General features: G+C 40.9%; 2 protein-coding genes across 4 annotated transcripts; one reads left to right on the top strand and one right to left on the bottom strand.

Annotated features, from left to right (window-relative positions):
* Positions 1–434: 434 nt before the first annotated feature.
* Positions 435–1323, top strand: LOC126959288 (proteasome subunit beta type-3-like). Its single transcript, XM_050798182.1, has 2 exons — positions 435–939; positions 1256–1323. The coding sequence occupies exons 1-2, from the start codon at positions 435–437 to the stop codon at positions 1321–1323; spliced, it is 573 nt and encodes a 190-aa protein (XP_050654139.1).
* Positions 1324–2379: 1056 nt separating this feature from the next.
* BLOC1S6 (biogenesis of lysosomal organelles complex 1 subunit 6) lies at positions 2380–22203 on the bottom strand. 3 transcript variants are annotated; one of them, XR_007727430.1, is made up of 7 exons: positions 21269–21665; positions 15860–16001; positions 9536–9623; positions 7188–7274; positions 5887–6009; positions 5414–5461; positions 2872–2907 (listed from the first exon to the last, which is right to left on the bottom strand). XR_007727430.1 is itself a non-coding variant. In XM_050797875.1 (5 exons), the coding sequence occupies exons 1-5, from the start codon at positions 21348–21350 to the stop codon at positions 5890–5892; spliced, it is 519 nt and encodes a 172-aa protein (XP_050653832.1). In that variant the 5' UTR covers positions 21351–22203; the 3' UTR covers positions 2380–5889. The 3 variants fall into 3 exon arrangements, 1 of the variants encoding a protein (XP_050653832.1); XR_007727429.1 differs by lacking the exon at positions 2872–2907 and adding an exon at positions 5207–5263; XM_050797875.1 differs by having other exon boundaries at positions 2380–6009; positions 21269–22203.
* Between the last annotated feature and the right edge of the window lie 180 nt (positions 22204–22383).

Genomic DNA, 22383 nt, shown 5'->3' with positions numbered 1-22383 from the left:
TCAGCCTGGGCGACAGAGCAAGACTCCGTGTCGGAAAAAAAAAAAAAAAATAGTAGGAATCAACTAGCAACAGAACAAATCTTAAATATCTGATTAATCTGAACGAACCTATATGGGAACTATCTTCATCAAAATAAATATTTAGAAACGAAGTAACTTTTTAAATATGTGCACAATGAGGCTTGGAGGTTTACTGATCAAGAATCACCGCTTTGTAGGAAATTTTACAGATTCATCATATGAATCTGATGAAATCTGGAGACCCAATCCTGGGAAATACACATACACAAAATTCTGTGGTACAATTATAAGGGTTTGTGTCCCCTCCAAAAGCCATTCACAGAAGTTCCTCCCTCAGGGATCCAAAAACTCCAAGGTTAAAAAAATTAAAAATCTGGATGAAGGGGTCCTAGCAGACCACAATCACGTCTATTATGTCCTATAATGGAGGGCCTGTCATGGCCATGAAGGGGAAGAACTGTGTGGCTATCGCCACAGACAGATGCTTCAGGATCCAGGCCCAGATGGTGACCACGGACTTCCAGAAGATGTTGTTCATGGTTGACTGGCCATACACCGGGCTAGCTGGGCTTGCCACAGACGTCCAGACAGTTGCCCAGTGCCTGAAGTTCCAGCTGAACCTGTATGAGTTGAAGAAAGGTTGGCAGACCAAACCTTATACTCTCATGAGCATAATGGCCAACCTCTTGTATGAGAAACAGTTTGGCCCCTACTATACTGAGCCAGTCATTTCTGGGTTGGACCCAAAGAGCTTTAAGCCCTTCATTTGCTCTCTCAATCTCATCGGCTGCCCCATGGCAACTGATGACTTTGTGGTCAGTGGCACCTGCGCCAAACAAATGTACAGAATGTGCAAGTCCCTCTGGGAGCCCAGCATGGATCCAGAATACCTGTTTGGAAGCATCTCGGCCAGGCGCAGTGGCTCACCCCTGTAATCCCAGCACTTCCGGAGGCTGAGGCGGGCAGATCACGAGATCAGGAGATCGAGGCCATGGTGAAACCCCATCTCTACTAATAATACAAAAAATCAGCCGGGCGCAGTGGCGGGTGCCTGTAGTCCCAGCTACTTGGGAGGCTGAGGCAGGAGAATGGTGTGAACCCGGGAGGCAGAGCTTACAGTGAGGGATCGCGCCACTGCACTCCAGCCTGGGCGACAGAGCAAAACTCCCTCTCAAAAAAAAGAAAAAAAAAAGCATCTCTCAAGCCATGCTGAATGCGGTTGACCGGGTTGCAGTGTCAGGCGTGGAGTTGTTGTCCACATCATTGAAAAGGACAAAATCACCACTAGGATTGAAGGCCTGAATGGACTAACCCTGTTCCCAGAGCCCACTTTTTTTTTTTTTTTAATAAAATATCCTTAAAAAAAAAAAAGTTAAAAATCTGACCTAAAATATTCTATAAGTTGGAAATTTTCATTTTTTATAAGTCATACATGCAGGGATCCTTTTGAAGCACTTTCTACCTATCAAACTACTAATAGTAGGTATTATTTTTGTTCTCAAAGAAAAGTGAAAAACTTTATGAAATTGGTTTGACTAGAATCTTTTCACACTATTTTTTTTGCGGGGGTGGGGGATGGAGTCTTGCTCTCGCTCTGTCACCCAGGCTGGAGTGCAGTGGCATGATCTCAGCTCACTGCAACCTCCACCTCCTGGGTTCAAGAGATTCTCCTGCCTCAGCCTCCCAAGTAGCTGGGATTACAAGCACACCACCACACCCTGCTGATTTTTGTATTTTTAGTAGAGACAAGGTTTCACCATGTTGGCCAGGCTGGAGGCTGGTCTCGAGCTCCTGACCTCCAGTGATCCAACTGCCTCCCAAAGTGTTAGGATTACAGGCATGAGCCACTGTGCCCAGTCTCTATCCTTTTTTTTTTTTTTTTTTTTTTTTGGATACAGCATCTCACTCTGTCACCCAGGCTGGAGTGCAGTGGCGTGACCTTGGCTCACTGCAACCTCTGCCTCCCATTTCAAGTGATTCTCCTGCCTCAGCCTCCTGAGTAGTAGCTGGGATTACAGGCATGCACCACAACACCCGGCTAATTTTTGTAATTTTTGTAGAGACAGGGTTTTACCATGTTGGCCGCGCTGGTCTTGAACTCCTAGCCTCAAGTGATCTGCCCGCCTTGCCCTTCCAAAGCGCTGAGATTACAGGCATAAGCCACTGCGCCTCCCTTTTTTATCACCTTTCTAAAATAAATTTCATGAGTGGACCCATAATTTTGTGACACAATAGATGGAGAACATTAAGAGAAAGATAACAGGTGAGAAGAGAAGATAGTAGAATGTTTGAAATAATGTACATGAAGGGGAGTATATAGTGCTATGCACAGAAGGATGCTTGCTAAATGATATCAGATAATTCAGAGACTTTTTTTATTAAATGTGTAAAAAGCAGTTCTCATGTTACAAGCTCAAAATCAGACGAATGTATGAAGGTATATAATTGGTATATTTATAAACTGTATCACCCAAAAACTCAATGAGGACACAATCTACATTACATTCAACATTTGCATATTTACATGATATATACTGCAAAGTAAATACAAAATGAACTCCCATCATTTTAGTTCAGAACACAGGTGATATAATTTGAAAACAAAAGCAATTTTTTCAACAAAAAACAGAAGTCTCCCAAGTACCAATTCACTATTTTGTGGAAAAATACAAGACTAATTATGAGTTCCATTCCAGTTTAGTCAGTAAGATACCTTGTTTCTTTGTTTGTTTTGGTTTTAGAAACAGGGTCCCTCTCTGTCATCCGGGCTGAAGTTCAGTGGTGCGATCAGAGTTCACTGCAGCCTCGAACTCCTGGGCTCAAAGAATCTTCCCACCTCAGCCTCCCAAAGCACTGGGATTACAGGTGTGAGCCATCGCACTCAGTCTAGTAAAATATGTTTTTGTTACTGAAATACAGCTAAAGTTTTGGATTTTAATCACCAAAATAACAGTACTTCTGGTTTACAATTGACTTTAAAATAGAGGATACTAATATATATTCATTTTCACTTTTTAAAAAATCTTCAAAACTTAAATACAATTCTGAAAGTATTTGTGCCTTGCCATTTGTTCAATAAATATGATTTGTTTTTAAATACATCACAAAAGTTCAATTAACTAACCAGAATTCTATATCTATAGCCTGTCTACTGGGGTTCAGTCTTAAGTCTGACTATCAAAAGCAGCAGCTCAGAATTTATTTCATAAAATTAATCCCAAGAGTTACTGGGTAGCTTTTAAAGTATCTCATTGCTTATAACACAACTCACTAGATAGATAGTCTATACTAGTGACTCCTGACATCAAAATTATCTGGGGAGCTTTTAAAAAAATACATGGGATCCACACCATAACTACACTAAGAATCGAGAATGTCTGTATTTTTTTTAACGTTCCCAGGTGATAATGCCATGCAGCCTAGTGTGGGAAACCCCGACCTACCACTAAGCCTGTGGTTCTCAACTTTTCAGGTGCACTGGAATCACTGAGGGAAACTTTAAACACAAAAAGCAAAGCAAAACACAGAAAAGAGCTGTGCTTCAGTAGATGGAGAGTCATGTGCAGGAATCAGCATTTTAAACAACCACGCAGTTGGTCCCAAATGACTCAGAAACACTGTACCACCTTTGTCAGATATCATATTATAATGAGTACAATGAGCAATTAGGTGACATTGTCCACAAGCCCCAATGAATCCTGCCCTAGGCAGTTTTAGCAAGTGTTTGAGGGCAACACTCAGCCTTTTCAAGTAAATATATTTATATTCTTAAATATTAGGTCAAAGTCAACTGAATTCTGAGACCATCATTCATTAAAGGAGGCAAATGCTCTTTCCAACAATTTAAACCTTTAAACAAACCAGTTCTTAGCCCTCAACTTAAACCTAATGCTTTCTCCATCATTAGTCTGATATATGTGATCAGAGGTAGTGATTCCATCTTACCAAAAATGTATTGTGGACTATAAAGGATACACATTCATACATCTTCACAGGCTCTGTACAGTCCCTATGTAATGGAGATTGGAGACCACTTGGATATTAAATAATAGTGTGAAACAGTAAACAATACACTCTTGATTTTAAACAATGAAACCTCATAATATTTCCCTCAAACAATAAGTTCTTACATACAATATACAAAAAAAAATTCTAGAAAACACTAAACGTACCATGCTGCCTCTTTTGTGAAGTTATTTACTAGTTTTTCACCATCCCTGTAATTATCTATAAAGTCAGTAGTTGGTGTACATCATTCCACTTCAAGAAATTTTCTGGCTTTTTTTTTTTTTTGAGACAGAGTCTTGCCCTGTCACCAAGGCTGGAGTGCAGTGGCGCATCTTGGCTCACTGCAACCTCTGCCTCCCGGGTTCAAGCGATTCTCCTGCCTCAGCCTCCTAAGTAGCTGGAACTACAGGTGCCCGCCACCACACCCAGCCAATTTTTGTATTTCTCGTAGAGACGGTGTTTTACCATGTTGGCCAGGATGGTCTCAATCTTTTGACCTCGTGATCCACCCACCTTGGCCTCCCAAAGTGCTGGGATCACAGGCGTGAGCCACCACGCCCGGCCTCACTTCAAGAATTTTTTTTTTTTTTTTTTTTTTTTTTTGAGATGGAGTCTCGCTCTGTCGCCCAGGCTGAAGTGCAGTGGCCGGATCTCAGCTCACTGCAAGCTCCGCCTCCGGGTTTACGCCATTCTCCTGCCTCAGCCTCCTGAGTAGGTGGGACTACAGGCGCCCGCCACCTCGCCCGGCTAGTTTTTTTGTATTTTTTAGTAGAGATGGGGTTTCACCGGGTTAGCCAGGATGGTCTCGATCTCCTGACCTCGTGATCCGCCCGTCTCGGCCTCCCAAAGTGCTGGGATTACAGGCTTGAGCCACCGCGCCCAGCCAAGAATTTTTTACAAGCACAGAAACTATATCTCAGTGTATGATAACTGTTGTTATAATACTATATTGTATGATAAATATACAAGCTCATTTGAGTGTGTGATAGCTCCACCACCTCCACCAAGCTTTAGGAATAGATATAATCTACTCTGAACCCAAAAGCTGCAGAAAGCAGTGACAACGACACTAAGAAGCAGGGAGAGTATATGGTTAGTAGAATCTATCTGGCATCTTGCTCACCTGAACTACACCTAAAGTGCTGTTATTTCTCGTACATGCACTTCTCCATTATGTTCTTCACAAACGCTCATCTCTTCTCCATAAGCCACCATGGCCAGTCCACAAACCAAACTATTTTTAATGTTCAACAGAAAAGAAAGGTAGCAACAAGTTCCTTATTTTTGTTAATTCCTTGTTTCTTATAATAAAGAGTATCACTTCCTCTCACCAAAAAGCTATAGAGCTTCTGATGAAATTCAACTGTTCAAAAGGCTCACTCACCTCTTTTCCAGGGGTAGGTGTGATTAAACAGCTGGCATTTCTTCTTAACTAAGCAATGAAAAGGCAATTACTAAAAAATCAGCATTGTATTACCAGAAAGGCAAGTCATTTCATAAAATAAGAACTGGAGAGTTTTAAATCTGTATTCATCAAGAAGCTAAAAAATTCATACTAATTTTTAACCACTTAGAGTTTTGACTCACAATAATCAAACCATTTTCCGGTTTATAAATAATTCAAGATCAAAATAATAAATTTTAAAATTAAACAAAATTTGAAAAACTTACATATAAATATCAAAAACCAAGCAACATGACGTCTGCTACTTGGAAAAAAGGCATGGAGACACAGTAATACCGGAATAAGGATTTCAACATATGACATAATGGCATAAGGCACTACCTCAACTTCAGTCTACATTAAGTCATCATAACGCAAATATGGGACAGGAGAAGAAAACACACAAACACAACTTTTCACGTCCTTTTGGCTGGTCTGGCAGTTAACTGCTTTTCTCTTTCAAACTCCTTCTCTCGTTGCTGCTCCCTTTCCAACTCTTCTTTTTGCCTCTTCTGCTGCAGTTTAAGGGCTCTTTTCTGTGTTAAAAAAAAAATTAAAAACCAAGAGAGCAATCAGGGGTTACAGGTATAGTCTAATTTGAAAATAATAGTGCTCTGCTTTGAGGTAATTCATTCACACTAATAAATTTCATCTTGGACATTTAAATTTGGGATAATTTAAGGTCCTTCTGATTCAAAAAAAAATTTGTTGCTCTAAGCTGTTATTAAATGAGAACTGTAGTGCATATCCAGAGAATCTAAGCCTATCAACCCAGCTATTAGTAAAAAAGCTCAGTGTGCAGTTCAAAAAAAATGACATTTTTTAGGCTGCATGCGGTGGCTCATGTCTATAATCCTAGAACTTAGGGAGGTCGAGGCCAGGGGAGCTTGAGCTCAGGAGTTTAAGACCAGCCTCAGCAACATAGTGAGACCCTGTCTCTAATATTTCATAAACAATGACATTTTTTAAAAGAAAACAATGTACCATGAATTAATTATGCTATTGTAAATGAGGGTATAAAAGTCAAAATAAGAATACTGGCTGGGCCAGGCGCGGTGGCTCAAGCCTGTGATCCTAGCACTTTGGGAGGCCGAGACAGGCGGATCACGAGGTCAGGAGATCGAGACCATCCTGGCTAACCCGGTGAAACCCCGTCTCTACTAAAAAATACGGAAAACTGGCAGGGCGAGGGGGCGGGCGCCTGTAGTGCCAGCTACTCGGGAGGCTGAGGCAGGAGAATGGCGTGAACCCAAAGGGCGGAGTTTGCAGTGAGCTGAGATCTGGCCACTGCACTCCAGTTTGGGCAACAGAGCGAGACTCCGTCTCAAAGAAAATAAAAATAAAAGAATACTGGCTGGACACAGTGGCTCACGCCTATAATCCCAGCACTTTGGGAGGCCAAGGCGGGCGTTACCACCTGAGGTCAGGAGTTTGAGAACAGCCTGGCCAACATGATGAAACCACGTCTCTACTAAAAATACAAAAATTAGGTCGGTGTGGTGGCGGGCGCCTGTAATCCCAGCTACTTCGGGGGCTGAGGCAGGAGAATCACTTGAACCCAGGAGGCAGAGGTCGCAGTGAGCCGAGATCGCACCATTGCACTCCGGCCTGGGCGGCAAGAGCAAAATTCTGTCTCCAAAAAAAAAAAAAAAAAAAAAAACACAACAATTAAACCTCTACTTTTGTAAAGAATGTGAAAGAATTTTCAACTCACTTTTAACTTTGATGTTTTTTCATGAAGCATCAGCATCTCTTTTCTTATATTCACCAACTTGGCATGATAGTGTTTAGCCTCAGCAAACTTAACGTGGAAAAATAAATGAAAAGTCAAGTTAAAATAGACTAAAATATCAAAATGAATAAATAAGTCAATATATAAATGACAGTTCGTGCTTCCTAAATTGGTCAAAATTTTTACAACCTTATCTCAACATTTTAATTCCAAAATAAAGATTTCCTTATATCATTAGTAGGATTTGAAAGACATTTGATTTAGTTCAGATAGACAAAAGTATTACTAAATATAAAATAGACATATTAAGATGGGAATAGACAATATTTTGCTTTAAAAACATGTAATTATAAAATTTCAGGTAAGACTATCTAACAATGCTATCAGTTTCATTTAAGAAAAGTAAAGCATTCTCTCTGCCTTTACAAGAGAGAGACCGAGCCAGAGCACATGAAATAGTTTAAGTGAAGTGTCTGCCCATATGGAAAACCCAAGCTGTGGCCACAGAGCCCTGAACAGAGAAGACTGTGGACAAGTTTAATCCTATTCCTTGGGCTCTTTTAGTCAGATTAAGCAGAATGATCTCTGTGAGGACACTTTCATTCTCGAGGAATTGTAAGTACAGACTTTACAACTCAGCCAACCTGCATAATCTAAAATGAAGTCTTATGTCAGGAGAAGATGGGAGGATAATGCAAGCCTAGAGATGTCACAGAGAAGGAGAAAAGCACCCTATTTTCAGACAAGGTTACAGAAAGAGAAGAAATGAAGGAAATGTCAGTAGAGAGATTCACAGCCTTAATGTAGCTGCAAGTAAAGTCACTGTCTGACTATCTCAGAAGTTACAGTCCCTTTTTACATATCCTGGGCCTTCCAGTTTTCAGTTCCCAGATGATAATAAAAACTACTCTTGACTAAGAGAAGAAAAAAGAGGAAGACTCCATCCTGCCCCTTCAGACCAAAGCAACAGTATTACATCTGCTTGGTTAATTCATTCAACATTCATTCATTCAACAAATATTCCTTCTGTTGCAACAGGATCTCAGTGGGGAACACAAAAGTAGGTCAGTGTAGCCTTGCCCACCTCCCTCACAAGAAACCAGGAACTACCGGGCAGATGACTCTGTATTTACTTCCGCAGGCCTCTGTCTAATGCCAGAGAATATGAATTTTGTTTTTAATTGTTATAAATGGAAAACATTAGTAAACCATCTTTGTCCAAAGAAAAGTCCATTTTTTGAGGTATGCATGAATGGCTACAGTCATGCAAACCCAGCTTCTTTTCTTCTTAATAGATATGGGGTCTTGCTATGTTGGCCGGGTTGGTCCTAAACACCAGGCCTCAAGCCACCCTCCTACTTCAGCCTCCCAAAGTGCTGGGATTACAGTCATAAGTCACCATGCCCTGCCCAGAAACGAAACTATTTTTAATGTTCATCAGAAAATAAAGGTAGCAACAAGTTCCCTTTTTGTTAATTCCTTGTTTCTTATAATAAAGAGTATCACTTCCTCTCATCAAAAAGCTATAGAACTTCTGATGAAATTTAACTGTTCAACTATTTATATTGAAAGCTATAATTGATCGTTCTCAAAGTGGCCACTTCAGCCTATGGCATTAATTTATTATAGCATTATGAATATGCCATATAATTAAATAAAATGCTAATTTAAGAAACCATGTAATTGGTAAAGAGAAATACACTTTCTTTAAAGAAAAAAAAATGGTACCCCAAAGGTTCTTTACTTCCAGTTAGCTTTGTTTTTTGTTTTTTTTTTTTGAAACAGGGTCTCCCTTTGTCACCCAGGCTGGAGTACAGTGGCACAATCACAGCTCACTTGTGGCCTCGACCTCCTAGGCTCAAGCAATCCTTCTACCTCAGCTCCTGGAATAGCTGAGACTACAGGCATTTGCCACCATACCGGGCTATTTTTTTAAATTACTTTTTGTAGAGATGAGTTCTCACTATGTTGCCCAGACTGGTCTTGAACTGCTGGGCTCAAGCAATCCTCCAGCCTCAGCCTCCCAAAGTGCTGGGATTACAGGCATGAGCCGTTGTGCCCAGTCTCAGTCCTCTTTTCTAAGTCTTCAATTATGAGCAGGTCTATTCCAAATGCACAAATAAGTTCAACTTCTACAAATTACTACAATTTCTAAATTACTACAACTACTAAATTTCGTAGTTGAATTACTACAAATTCAACATTTGAAAGATAACAATTCAACACAATAGAAGTTCAATCAAGGTTTCTTGTTAAAAAGACAAATTCTAAACTTAAAATCTAGCCATTGCTAAGATGTCATTAAGTTACATCAACTAAATCATACTTACCAAAGCATTAATATCCAACATAGAATGACATTCTTTAAATTTTGAAATCTCTTGTTCCAGTGTGTCTAACAATACAACTTGGTTCTGTCTGAAACAAAAACACACAGCCAAGACAAACTCTACATATTTAAAATACTGGCCCATTAAAAGGAATCATATTCATCTTGGTTAATCGTAACAGAAATTAAGTAGGAAACGTATTAACTCTCCAAGGTTTATTTAATATAGAATAGGATTTTTCAAAATAATATTCTAAAGCCACATTCTGATAACTTTTTGTGTCTTTTATTCTTGCTTCAATTTCTAATAACTAAAATAATCCAATCATTTAAAAGTATTTTATTACCTGTTACTTTTAACAACTCTCTGTATTATTCCAAAAAAGAAGTTTTTTGTAGTATTTTGCCCAAGAAATTCAATGTTTTGTATATCTTAAAATTGCAACATTCCCATAAAGGAAATGAGGAACAATGGTTTTCAGATTAGAGTTGAGAAAGATGCAGTATCAAGGGATAGTAAGTCAAAAAGGATAATTAAACAGCAAGATGAAAAAAGCATAGGACTGGAAATCATAGCTTTCCCCAGCCAACAGCCAGTTATGTGATCTCAGAAATTCAGTTTATTTCTCTGGCCTAAATCTCCTCTTTTACAAAGTGAGAAGGTCAGACCAGATAATTTCTAATGTTTCTCTTTAAAATTAGGATTCAAAACTCATTGAGGAAGAGAAGCCAACTTCCTTGATATTTCTTTCCACATCAATCAATGTTAGGATCACAGGAATAAGTGACATTAAAAGGGTCACCTACCTGAATATTTTAAAGAATGCTACAAAGAAAAATATGATGTGATTTGCTTGTAAAACTGTGCTATCTAGAGAATAATGATAAAAAAAGAAATAGCAACGAAGAGGCTGACGGCAATTACAACATCTCTACTATCCAGCACTGAGTCTGGCATAAATTTGTCTCTTGGCCAGACACAATGGTTCATGCCTATAATCCCAGCATTTTGGGAGGCCAAGGAAGGAGGATTGCTTGAAGCCAGGAATTTGAGACCAGCACGGACAACAAAGCGAGACCCTCTACAAAAAAAAAAAAAAAAAAAAAAAAAAAATTAGCTGGGTGTGGTGGCACACACCTGTGGTCCGAGCTACTTGGGAGGCTGAGGCAGAAGGATTGCTTGAACCCAGGAGTTAGAAGCTGCAGTGAGTTATAATCACACCACTGTACTACAGCCCATGTGACAGAGTGAGACCCCATCTCTACAAATATAAATAAATAAATAAATAAATAAATAAATAACTTTGTCCCTCCAGCTTGGACTAGAGATCACAGAAAGTGAAATACAGAATGGATGAGAGGAAAACCCAGCAAGTCAACCATCCGAGATAAGCAGAACAGCAAAAATAGGCTGTTAGAACTAGAAAACAATAGAAGGGGGAAAACAAAAAAATCAATGAAACGAAAAGATCGTTCTTTAAAAGATCAATAAAATTGATAAACCTCTAGTGAGACAATCGAGAAAAAAAAAGACCCAAAATATTAGTATTATTCATGAAAGAGCAATAATCACCACTGATCCCAAGACATTAAAAGGATAATAAATGAATACTTTCAACAATTCGGTGCTCATAAACGTGATAATGTGGATGGAATGGACTAATTCTTTGAAAGATACAAACTACCAAAACTTATACAAGGAGAAACAGAAAGTTTATATAGGCCTATATTTATCAGACAAATTCAATCAGTAAGTAATAACCTTCCAAAAAAGACAGTGCCAGGACCAAATGGCTTCACTGGTAATTTTTACCAAACATTTAAGGAAGAAATGATACCAATTCCCCACAGTCTCTTCCAGAAAATACATCAGCCCTCCTTTATCTGCAGTTTTGCTTTCTTCAGTTTGAAGAGGGGTCTCACAATTCCTATTCAACATCATACGTTAAGTCCAAACTAATACAGTAAGACGAGAAAAAGAAATAAAAGATATACAAACTGAGAAGAAAGAAATAATACTGTCTTTGTTCCCAGATGATTTCCTAGTGGGAATTCCCAAAGATTCAACAAGAAACCTTCTGAAACTAATATGCAAGTACAGTAAGATTTCAGGATACAAGGTTAATATACAGAAGTCAATTTCTTTCCTGTGTACCAGCAATTAATTTGAAATTTAAAAACAATACCATTTATAGTAGTTCTGCATCCCCAGTGAAATACTGTGGTACAAATATAACAAAATATGTACAGGATCTAAATGTAAAAATTATAAAACTCTAACGAAAAATATCAAAGAAAATCTAAATAATAGAGAGACATTCCAAGTACAGAGATTAAAAGACTCAACTGTTGTTGTTCAGATAGGGTCTGACTCTGTCATCCAGGCTGGACTGCAGTGGCATGATCATCACTCACGGCAGCCTAGAACTCCTGGTTCAAGGGATCCTCTGCCTCAGCCTCCCAAGTAGCTATCATTACAGGTGTACACCACCATGCCAGGTTGACTTTTTAAATATTTTTGTAGAGACAGGGTCTCATTACATTACCCAGGCTGGTCTCCAACTCCTGGCCTCAAGAGATCCTTCTGCCCCAGGCTCCCAAAGTGCTTGGATTACCAGTGTCAACCACCACGCCCAGCCCATCAATATTTTTTAGGATGTAAATTCTTCTCAACTTGATCTAAGGATTCAATGCAATGCCAATCAAAATCCCAGCAAGTTATTGTATAGATATCAACAAACTGTTTGAAAGTTCATATGGAAAGGCAAAGACATAGAAAAGCCAATACAATATTGAAGAACAAAACTGGAAGACTCACAGTACCCAATTTCAATACTTACTATAAAGCTACAGAAATCTGGCCAGGCACAGTGACTCACTCCTGTAATCCCAGCACTTTGGGAGCCCAAGGCAGGTGATCACCTGAGGTCAGGAGTTCAAGATCAGCCTGGCCAACACGGTGAAACCCCATCTCTACGAAAAATACAAAAATTAGCCCAGTGTGGTGGCACACACCTGTCACTCCAGCTACTTGGGAGGCTGAGGTGCAAGAATCAACCTCCCAGAGGCAGAGGTTGCAGTGAGCTGAGATCGTGCCACTGCATTTCAGCCCAGGCAACAGAGTGAGACCCTGTCTCAAAAAAAAAAAAAAAAAAAAAAAAAAAAAAAAAAACAATAACAACAAAAAGCTACAGAAATCAAGACAGCATGGTACTGGCAAAAGAACAAACATATTGATCAATGGAACAGAACAGAAAACCCTTAAATAAATCTACACAGAAACAATCAACTTCTCTTTGACAAAGTTGCAAAGGCAATGCAGTGGAGAAAGGATAGTCTTTTCAACAAATAGTGGCTGGGTACAGTGGCTCATACTTGTAATCCCAGCACTTTGGGAGGCCAAGGCAGGAGGATCACTTGAGCCTAGGAATTCAAGACCAGCCAGGGCAACATGGTGAAACCCTGTCTCTACAAAAAATACAAAAATTGGCCAGGTGTGGTGCTGTGCGCCTGTAGTCCCAGCTACTTGGGAGGCTGAGATGGGAGGATCACTGAGCCAGGAAATCAAGGCTGCAGTGAGCTGAGGCTGTGCCACTGCACTCCAGCCTGGGCAACACAGTGAGACCCTGTCTCAAACAACAACAACAACAAATGGTGCTGAAGCAACTGGCTATCCATGCGCAAAGAAATGAATCTATTAATAAACACAGACCTTACAGCCTCCATAAAAACTCAAAATAGGCTGGGCGCGGTGGTTCACGCCTGCAATCCCAACACTTTGGGAGGCCGAGGCGGGCGGATCACCTGAGGTCCGAGACCAGCCTGACCAACATGGAGAAATCCCATCTCCACTAAAAGTACAAAAAGTAGACAGGCGTGGTGGCGCACGCCTGTAATCCCAGCAGCTCAGGAGGCTGAGGCAGGAGAATCGCTTGAACCCAGGATGCGCATGTTGCGGTGAGATGAGATCGCGCTATTGTACTACAGCCTGGGCAACAAGAGCGAAACTCCGTCTCAAAACAAAAAAAAAAAAACTAACTCAAAATAAATCACAGGTCTAAATGTAAAATGCAAAACTAGAACTTCTAGAAGAAAACACAGGAGAAAATCTAGGTGACCTTGGTTTGGTGATGAGTTTTTAGATACAATACCAAAAGCACAATTCATAAAAGAAAAAACTGATTTAATTTTTTCTTATTTATTAAATAAATTTATTAAAGTTAAAAACTCCTGCTCTGCCAAAGACACTGTAAAGAGAGTAATAAGACAAACCACAGTCTCAGAGAAAATATTTGCAAAACTCATAAAGGACTCATATCAAAAATATACAAAGAACTCTTAAAACTCAACGATAAGAAAAATAATCCAATTTTAAAATAAGCAAAAGATCTGAACAGACATCTGTTATCTAACAAAGAATGTGTCTGATCTTTGTCCCAGGTTTCTGGCACAGAGCTTCTAAAATCCTTGGAATTTTCCAAGCGACAGAAGTGTCTTTGTTATCCATGAGCTCCCTGGATCACACGTGAGTTTACACTAATAAAGTGACTCATGATGGGCCCCTAGAGCTTCGAGATGGGAGACTAATGAAAAATAACAAAGAACATCTAAATAATAGAGACATTCCAAGTACATAGATTAAAAGACTGAATTTCTGTTGTGGAGATACGGTCTCACTCCGTCACCCAGGCTAGGGAGCAGTGGCGTGACCACAGTTCACTGCAGGCTCGAACGCCAAGCTGAGAACACACTGATGTGCTGGCAGCAGGGGTTTCCTCTCACTGGGAGAGGAGACGGAAGTTTTGTGTTCAGGAACCTCCCAGGCAGTATCCTGTGTATCTCTTCATTGGCTAGTCCTGATCTGTACCCTTTATAATAAAACTGTAATTATAAGTATAGTGCTTTCCTGACCCGTAAGTCTGGCCACTCTCAAAGAAGGTTCCAGAGAATGTGGCTGGGCACAGTGGCTCACACCTGTAATCCTAGCACTTTGGGAGGCCAAGGTGGGCAGATCAGTTGAGGTCGGGAGTTCAAAACCAGCCTGGCCAACATGGTGAAACCCATCTCTACTAAAAATACAAAAAAAAATAGCTGGGTGCGATGGTGTGCCACTTGTAATCCCATCTACTTGGGAGGCTGAGGCAAGAGAATCTCTTGAACCCAGGAGGTGGAGGTTGCAGTGAGCCGAGATCCTTTCATATGCATTTAGCACCTTAACACCAAGGATTATAACATTACTTATAATTATAAAATTAGCACAGTTATTATTCCTCTCCTTTTGCCCTAATAAAGGCCTCTTAAGTAAGTTTTCAAAGGGTAGGTCTCAGAGCAGCAGCAGTTCGTGGCCAGTGTAAAGATGACCACCACAGAAAGAAATGACAGGCCAGCCTGGGCTATCCAGAGAGGCTCTGACCCAGGAGGAGGCAGAAGCTGAGTCTGTTGTCTGTGGATGGGAGCTGATAAAGCCTGAGTATATGTTTTTGTATACTGATCCCACTCTATGGGTTCTGTTCTATCTTATCCGTTTTCTTAACATAACCTCCAATCTTTTTTTTTTCTTTTTTTTTTTTTGTGAGACGGAGTCTCGCTCTGTTGCCCAGGCTGGAGTACAGTGGCATGATCTCGGCTCACTGCAAGCTCCCCATCGCGGGTTCACAACATTCTCTGCCTCAGCCTCCCGAGCAGCTGGGACTAGAAGCGCCCGTCAACACGCCCAGCTAATTTTTTGTATTTTTAGTAGAGACAGAGTCTCACTGTGTTAGCCAGGATGGTCTCAATCTCCTTACTTCGTGATCCACCCGCCTTGATCTCCCAAAGTGCTGGGATTATAGGCATGAGCCACCACGCCCGGCCCCATCTTTACTTACTAGTAAAGTTATCTACTGGGAATGAAACAGATCATCTCAGGAAAGATACTTACAGATCTCTGGCAACTCATTTGAACTAGCAACTGAAAACAAGTGTGACTTTTATGGAGGCAGTTTTTCAACTCTACTCGGAAACAGGTATATATCCACCTGAACAATCCCCAACAGGTAATACTTTAATAAAATAATGATAAAACACCAAACCTAATCACAGAGGCTAGGTAAGATTTAGGAGGACTTCTTAGAAGAGATCAAACACCCTAGGAGTATTCATTTCACTTTTTACATTTAGAATACTACGTACTCCTCTATTCCCATCTGCTATCAATAAAGATATAGACATACTCAATTATAATTCCATGTTAAAAAATATTATGTCTTAACACAGTATACAAGTATACAAATTATGACTATGCCACAGAGGAAATTAGTGTATATCTGGTTTTTTATTAGCTTACGTGAGTTCCTGGAGGGCTTGTTTTGATCTCTGCAGATCTGGCAAATAATGAGAAAGCAATCCTTCTGCCAGTTGCTCCACAGCTTTGTCTTCTACAGTCAAGTCCTCTATTAACCCTTCATCTGGAGAAGTGTCACTTAAACCTGTCCCCAGCAAAAATCAAATTTAGGAACCTTTTATTTATTTTATTTATTTATTTATTTATTTGTTTATTTTTTAGGCTAGTCAACTGAAGCAGTGGGATTAGAGAAGGAACAAAGAAATCTGTAACTGGTTGTGATCAATTAGTCGTAAACACCACTGCACTCTGACCAGTCGGAACCTTTCAAATTGACACAGCTAATAAAAGGAGGCTGGGGAGTAGCAGGTAGAAAGGAAGCCCACAAATGGGGTTGAGAGCACACACACACACACTCCCAACCACAGGTATCCTTCTTTTCTTTTTAAACTTTTATCTCTGAGCTTCCTCTAAAAAATGAGTTATGAATGCTCAAAAAATGTTTTTAAGTTACTACTATAAGGTAAAGCCTATGATAAATGAACATTTACACAAAATTCTGTATCTTTATATATTTTTCAGGGCAGAGGACTTATAGTTGTCACAGGATTATCAAAGGAGTCTGAAGGCCAGGAGCAGTGGCTCACACCTGTAATCCTAGCACTTTGGGAGGCCAAGGGAGGAGAATTGCTTGAGCCCAGAATGGCTGGGCATGGTGGCACACACCTGTGGTCCCAGCTATTCAGGAGGCTGAGGTGGGAGGGTAACTTGAGCCCAGAAGTTCATAGCTACAGCGAGCTATGATCATACCACTGCACTCCAGCCTGGGCAACAGAGTGAGACCCTGTCTCAAAAAAATAAATAAATATAAAAATAAAAATAAAATAAAGGAGACTGAGGCCAAAACATGGGTAACAGTCACTGAACTAAAGCATTCTTGCTTTCAAAAGCATGAAAAAATTATATAAACAGAAATGCAATGCCTAAAAAAAGTATGTTTTCAATTCTGTGGAAACAAAACTATAGGTCAACATTGATTTTGCATATAGTTTGATGTGTTATTTACATGTAAAAGGGGGGTTGTTGTGTTATTTGTTAGGGAGGAAAAGAGGGATTTTCTAAGAATTTCTTCTCTCTTAAGATTCAGCACCTTAATTTACCCTAGAAAATAGTGTATCATCATAGTCTTGTGTATAAATCTAGACCTGATGCTGGGATCAGTGCCTCATCACTTTCCTTTGAATAATAAAAGTGTAAGCATTGTGCCAGGTACTCAAAAACATCTAAGATGAATAACTATCAATCACCATTCCTACCAAGAAAAATACAGTTTCTAAATAGGGTTTAATGGTTTGTAAGATGGAATCACTGATTTATAATCAGAGAAAAAAAAGATAGTCACTTTACTAAAATTATACACTAAAATTATGATTAATATTAAACTCTGAAACATCTCTCTTCAATTATAATCTAGTAACTATCAGTAACATCAAATTAGATCACTCTACAGAATACAGTTATCACGACACATTACTTGTGACACATTTCTAAGTATAATTTGTACCACAGATTTAAATTTTGGCAAAACTGAGAAAAACCGGCTGGGCACAGTGGCTCACGCCTGTAATCCCAGCACTTTGGGAGGCTGAGGTGGGCGGATCACTTGAGGTCAGGAGTTTGAGACCAGCCTGGCCAACATGGTGAAACTCCATCTCTACTAAAAATACAAAAATTTCCCGGGCGTACTGTTGTATGCCTGTAATCTCAGCTACTCGAGAGGCTAAGGCACAAGAATTGCTTGAACCTGGGAGGCAGAGGCTGCAGTGTGCCAAGATCGTGCCACTACACTCCAGCCTGCGTGACAGAGCAAGACTCTGCCTCAAAAAAAAAAAAAAAAAAGATTGAGGAAAACAACATGCTATCATATTCAAAGTAAACTTTTTGAAAATCAAAATAAAATTATGTAATTTTTATTTTAACCCTAAGAAACACATGAACAAACATTGGACTTCTCAAAGTTGGAAGGCAACGTTCAAATAGGTAAGAGCTAACTAGAAACTGAAGCACTCCACATATAAAATAAAAATACAAGGCCGGGCGCGGTGGCTCAAGCCTGTAATCCCAGCACTTTGGGAGGCCGAGACGGGCAGATCACGAGGTCAGGAGATCGAGACCATCCTGGCTAACACAGTGAAACCCCGTCTCTACTAAAAATACAAAAACTTAGCCGGGCGAGGTGGCAGGCGCCTGTAGTCCCAGCTACTCGGGAGGCTGAGGCAGGAGAATGGCATAAACCCAGGAGGCGGAGCTTGCAGTGAGCTGAGATCCGGCCACTGCACTCCAGCCTGGGTGACAGAGCGAGACTCCGTCTCAAAAAAAAAAATAAAAAATAAAAAAATAATAAAATAAAATAAAAATACAAAAACCAACAAAAGAAAAAAATCTATATATATACATATATATAGAGAGAGAGAGAGAGAAAAGTGAAGCACTTAGGGATATTAATGTACCAACTGTATAGGAAGTGAATAAATTATATCCACCAATTATGCCATTGCTTAAGGCTTGATGACAATAACAATGTAATCAGCAACTTTAAGTATTAATAAATATAGAAAACAATTTTCAGGCCGGGCGCGGTGGCTCACGCTTGTAATCCCAGCACTTTGGGAGGCCGAGGCAGGTGGATCACCTGAGGTCGAGAGTTCAAGACCAGCCGGACCAACATGGAGAAACCCCGTCTCTACTAAAAATACAAAATTAGCCGGGGTGGTGGCACATGCCTGTAATCCCAGCTACTCGGGAGGCTGAGGCAGGAGAATCGCTTGAACCTGGGAGGCGGAGGTTGCGGTGAGCCGAGATCGCGCCACTGCACTCCAGCTTGGGCAAAAAGAGTGAAACTCTGTCTCAAAAAAAAAAAAAAAAAAAAGAAAACAATTTTCTTAATGTTTTATGAAAGGAATACCCCAAAAAAGGACATTTCAACTTTAAGGAATAACAACTAATTCACTTCACTTAAAATATATTCATACATTTTAACTCACAAACCCTCCTCCCACACCAATGTTCTGGTTAATGAGTCTCAGTTACTCATGTTTTTTGTTTGTTTGTTTGTTTTGTTTTCCTCTCTTTTACCCTCTGCTTCTAATGGTTAAGAAGCTACTCATGTTTTTATATATATTTAATTACTAAGTTCAAGGTGCTTTATTGTGGGAGAGTAAAGAAGAAGAAAGGGAGAGTCCTTACTCTATTCATACAAGAAAGGTTTGCTGAACATCTATATTATGTACCAGGTTGTGAGGCTACAACAATAAATAAGGCAAGTCCCCTTCCCTGGAAGGGCACAATACGACGAATCACAGAAATGAGAAGTGCCATTAGAGAAACAGAAAATGTTATGAAAATTCAGGGGAGAGCGACTTTCATTAGGGAAGTCTAAGAAAAATTCTAAAGGAAGTGTGGACATTGAGCTAAAGCTCAAAGAATGGATGGAGTTTTCATTTCTCTTTGTCTATTTGAGTGTTACTCACTGTAAAAACTTAAAACACTACAGACGGAGGCACAAACTGAAAAGTAAAAATACTCCTTCTTACTCCAGCAGGAGCTACTCTGGAGTTTCTCACAGAGCCTTCCAGAAATTGTCTTTGCATGCCTATGCATATATTGTTTTTTATCACAAACAAAATATTACTCATACCATTCTGCAACTTTTAAAACATGTATCGTATGTATCTTTCCATACCAACATATAGGGACCTACTACATTCTTTTTAACAGAACAGAATTCTACCATAGTTTGTTTAACCAGTCCCCCATAGATGGATTATTTAGGTTATTTTCACTTTTTGCTATTTCAAACAATGCTGCAGTGAGCTTCCCTGTTTATCTGTATATTTGTGTCACTTTCCGTAGTATAAATTCTTAGAAGTAGACTGTTGGGACAAAGAGTTTATGCATTTTTTAAATAGACATTGCCAAACTGCCCTCCTAAGAAACTGGCACCAATTTGCACTCCCACCAACAATCTGTGAGGACTGTTTCCAAATGGGGAAGAAATCTGTGGCAGGAGTGGAATGGATGCAATATGGGTAAAGAAGGCAGCATGAGGAAAGGCTGGAATACAATACAGGCTTCTTCTGGAGACGCATGGAGCATATGCAGCATAGCAATAGCGAGCTTATTTAAGACCATGTGGAAGGTCAGTAAGGGCCTCTAACTGCCAAGTTAACGGTTTGGAGCTTTGTTAATAAGTAGTGAGGAGCTATTTAAGGTTTCTGAGTACAGGAATGACATGACTGAAGCTTTATCTTGGGACAGTGATGTGATAGCAGTGGGACAGATGCGTTGAAAGAGTAAGACTGGAGGTGAACTAGCCTTTCCACGGCTGTTTTAAGGGTGAAATTACAAGGAGATGGAATTGTATAGGAGAATCCCTTAGAGGTGGAAGGAGAGAAAGGAAAAAGTCCAGAGCATTTTCAAAGTTTCAAGTCAGAGTAACCTACCACCATTAACAGGATGAGACACGTTTTCATTTATGTACATGCCTTACTGTGAGATTAGTGCAAAACAGCCACGTCAAAGTATCCAGCTAGCAGATGGAGAAGCACACAAGAGTAAACAGAGGCCCAAGTTTCAAATACTTACAAGGAAGTCACATTTATACAAGCGACTTATGAAAGTGTGAAGAGATCTTTGAGGAAAAGCATGAACAGGAAAGTGCTGAGAGCACTATTTGGGGGTAACCCCTATATTTCTGAAACAGGAGGTAAAACAAAAAGCATATACAAAGCCCTGCAGCCTTTCTCATCTAGGGCCTCATCTGAATCAGAGAACACAGAAAATGCTCTGAGTGACCATTTTCTCACTTTCCCAAGGATGGTACATAAATAGTACCATTTTGGGTGCACAGCAAGTTAATTCATTCCATTCAATGGATGCCTTAGGGCATTAGAGCTTAAATCCCTCCTGGAACTCGGTCGAGAAGACTGCTGCAGGAATAGGGATGAAGCAATTATCACCAAGCTGACCACGCATTTCATGAGTGGTCAATATTATAGGATACGTCACCTCTCTGAATTATAAGCTGATCATCTTTCTGGTAAATCCATCCCCCACCACTGCCGTATGAAAAATAACTAATGACGTATCGGAGTCAGAAACTCAGAATGGCTTCACCATCATCCGCCTCCAATTGCAGCCCAATACAAAGCTTGCCCTCGGGACTTCAGTTCTGCCCATTGCGCTGGGTAGAGGGGCCAGCGCGGTTCCCCATTTCTGCACTAGGGGCAGAGCCCAGGGGCCGTAGCTGCCAAAAGCCGCCTACTCCCTCACGGTTTCTCCGGAGTCCTACCCATTCCGGTCCCGGCCCCTCACACCCAGCCCGGGCCGCGCTTCCTACCCGACAGTACGTACCAGGGGTCGGCTCCCCGGCCTCCAGGCAGTAGGGTGGCCGTGTCAGGGCCCCGTCCGGAGACGACGGCCCAGGGACACTCATGTCCCTCCAGCTGGGAACAGAGAGAAGGGGCAAACGTGTGGCCCGTCAGAAGCAAGGAGGCACCTAACGACTCCAGTGTCTGGCCGGACAGAAGAGATTGTCGCACCCGGAAGTGACGGAAGCTAAAAACTGCAGGCTTCGGTCACGCGCTCGAGAGTTGGCTCTGCCCCATGGCGTTGTGGGGACCCCGCGCTGATGTCGTCGTCTGGCCCCGGACGCAGTGTCAACGGACTCAGCAGTGCGGGGCTCGAGGCCCTGCGACCCGATTGGTGGGAGCTGAGGGAGGACGGTGGCGGGTTTGGGCTGCTCACCGGGTGGGTCACGAAGACCGGAAGAGCGTTGTCTTTGTTGGACGCGGGCGAGCAGTCAGGCTTTGTTCACTGAAGCTAGGGAGAAAACAGGACTTTCAGCCTTCACGCGGGATAGCTTTTTAGTGTTATCTCCCTGTTTAGGGAAAAACTTAAGAACAGGGAGTGCGCGCTTTCCCTGCGGTTTGGACCATTAAAAAATTCGATGCCTAGGTCTCTGCGAGCCTCAGCCTTGCTAACTACGGTTTTGCCACTATTCCGGTCTCCCCTTGTTAAGTGTAGATGAAAGATTTAAGCCCTCCGTTGCAGCAGCTACTGAACAAATTCGACCAAATTATCAGAAACTGCACTTGCTGAGATCCTGTGGAATGATCTCATGAATTCTGTTGGAAAACACTTAGAAAAGGGCATATAGACAGCTTTGGACCAAAGAAAACGATTTAGCTCTGCCACCTCTAGCTTATACCCTCTCATCTCATCTGTAATGGTGGCCTCCTGATGTTGCTCCCCAACTATGCCTGTTCAGTTTTCTCAGCTGCAACCAAAGCTTACTTCAAAAAAATAAGAATTTGCAAGCCTCAGAAACGTGCACTGGCTCCCCATTGCCCTTATCAGTGCATTCACACCCTTTCCTCTTTGGGCCTCTTTTCCTCTTAGTATTAGCTCCTCCTTATTACCCATGGTAGGCAGAATAATAGCCCCTCAAAGATGTCCACAGCCTAAAC

Source organism: Macaca thibetana, chromosome 7, assembly GCF_024542745.1.
Source record: "Macaca thibetana thibetana isolate TM-01 chromosome 7, ASM2454274v1, whole genome shotgun sequence".
Taxonomy (NCBI): domain Eukaryota; kingdom Metazoa; phylum Chordata; class Mammalia; order Primates; family Cercopithecidae; genus Macaca; species Macaca thibetana.
Note: the sequence above shows the minus strand (reverse complement) of the source record. Positions and strands in the feature narration are given on the sequence as shown.

Bases quoted from the DNA above. Each gene is read 5' to 3' on its own strand.
- BLOC1S6 (XM_050797875.1), bottom strand. From the start codon at position 21,350: ATGAGTGTCCCTGGGCCGTCGTCTCCGGACGGGGCCCTGACACGGCCA. The intron at 7,275-9,535 runs GTAAGTATGATT...TTCCACGTTAAG, and splicing joins TGTTGGATATTAATGCTTTG to TTTGCTGAGGCTAAACACTA. The intron at 6,010-7,187 runs GTGAGTTGAAAA...TTTTTAACACAG, and splicing joins AAAAAACATCAAAGTTAAAA to AAAAGAGCCCTTAAACTGCA.
- LOC126959288 (XM_050798182.1), top strand. From the start codon at position 435: ATGTCCTATAATGGAGGGCCTGTCATGGCCATGAAGGGGAAGAACTGT. The intron at 940-1,255 runs GTGGCTCACCCC...ACCGGGTTGCAG, and splicing joins AAGCATCTCGGCCAGGCGCA to TGTCAGGCGTGGAGTTGTTG.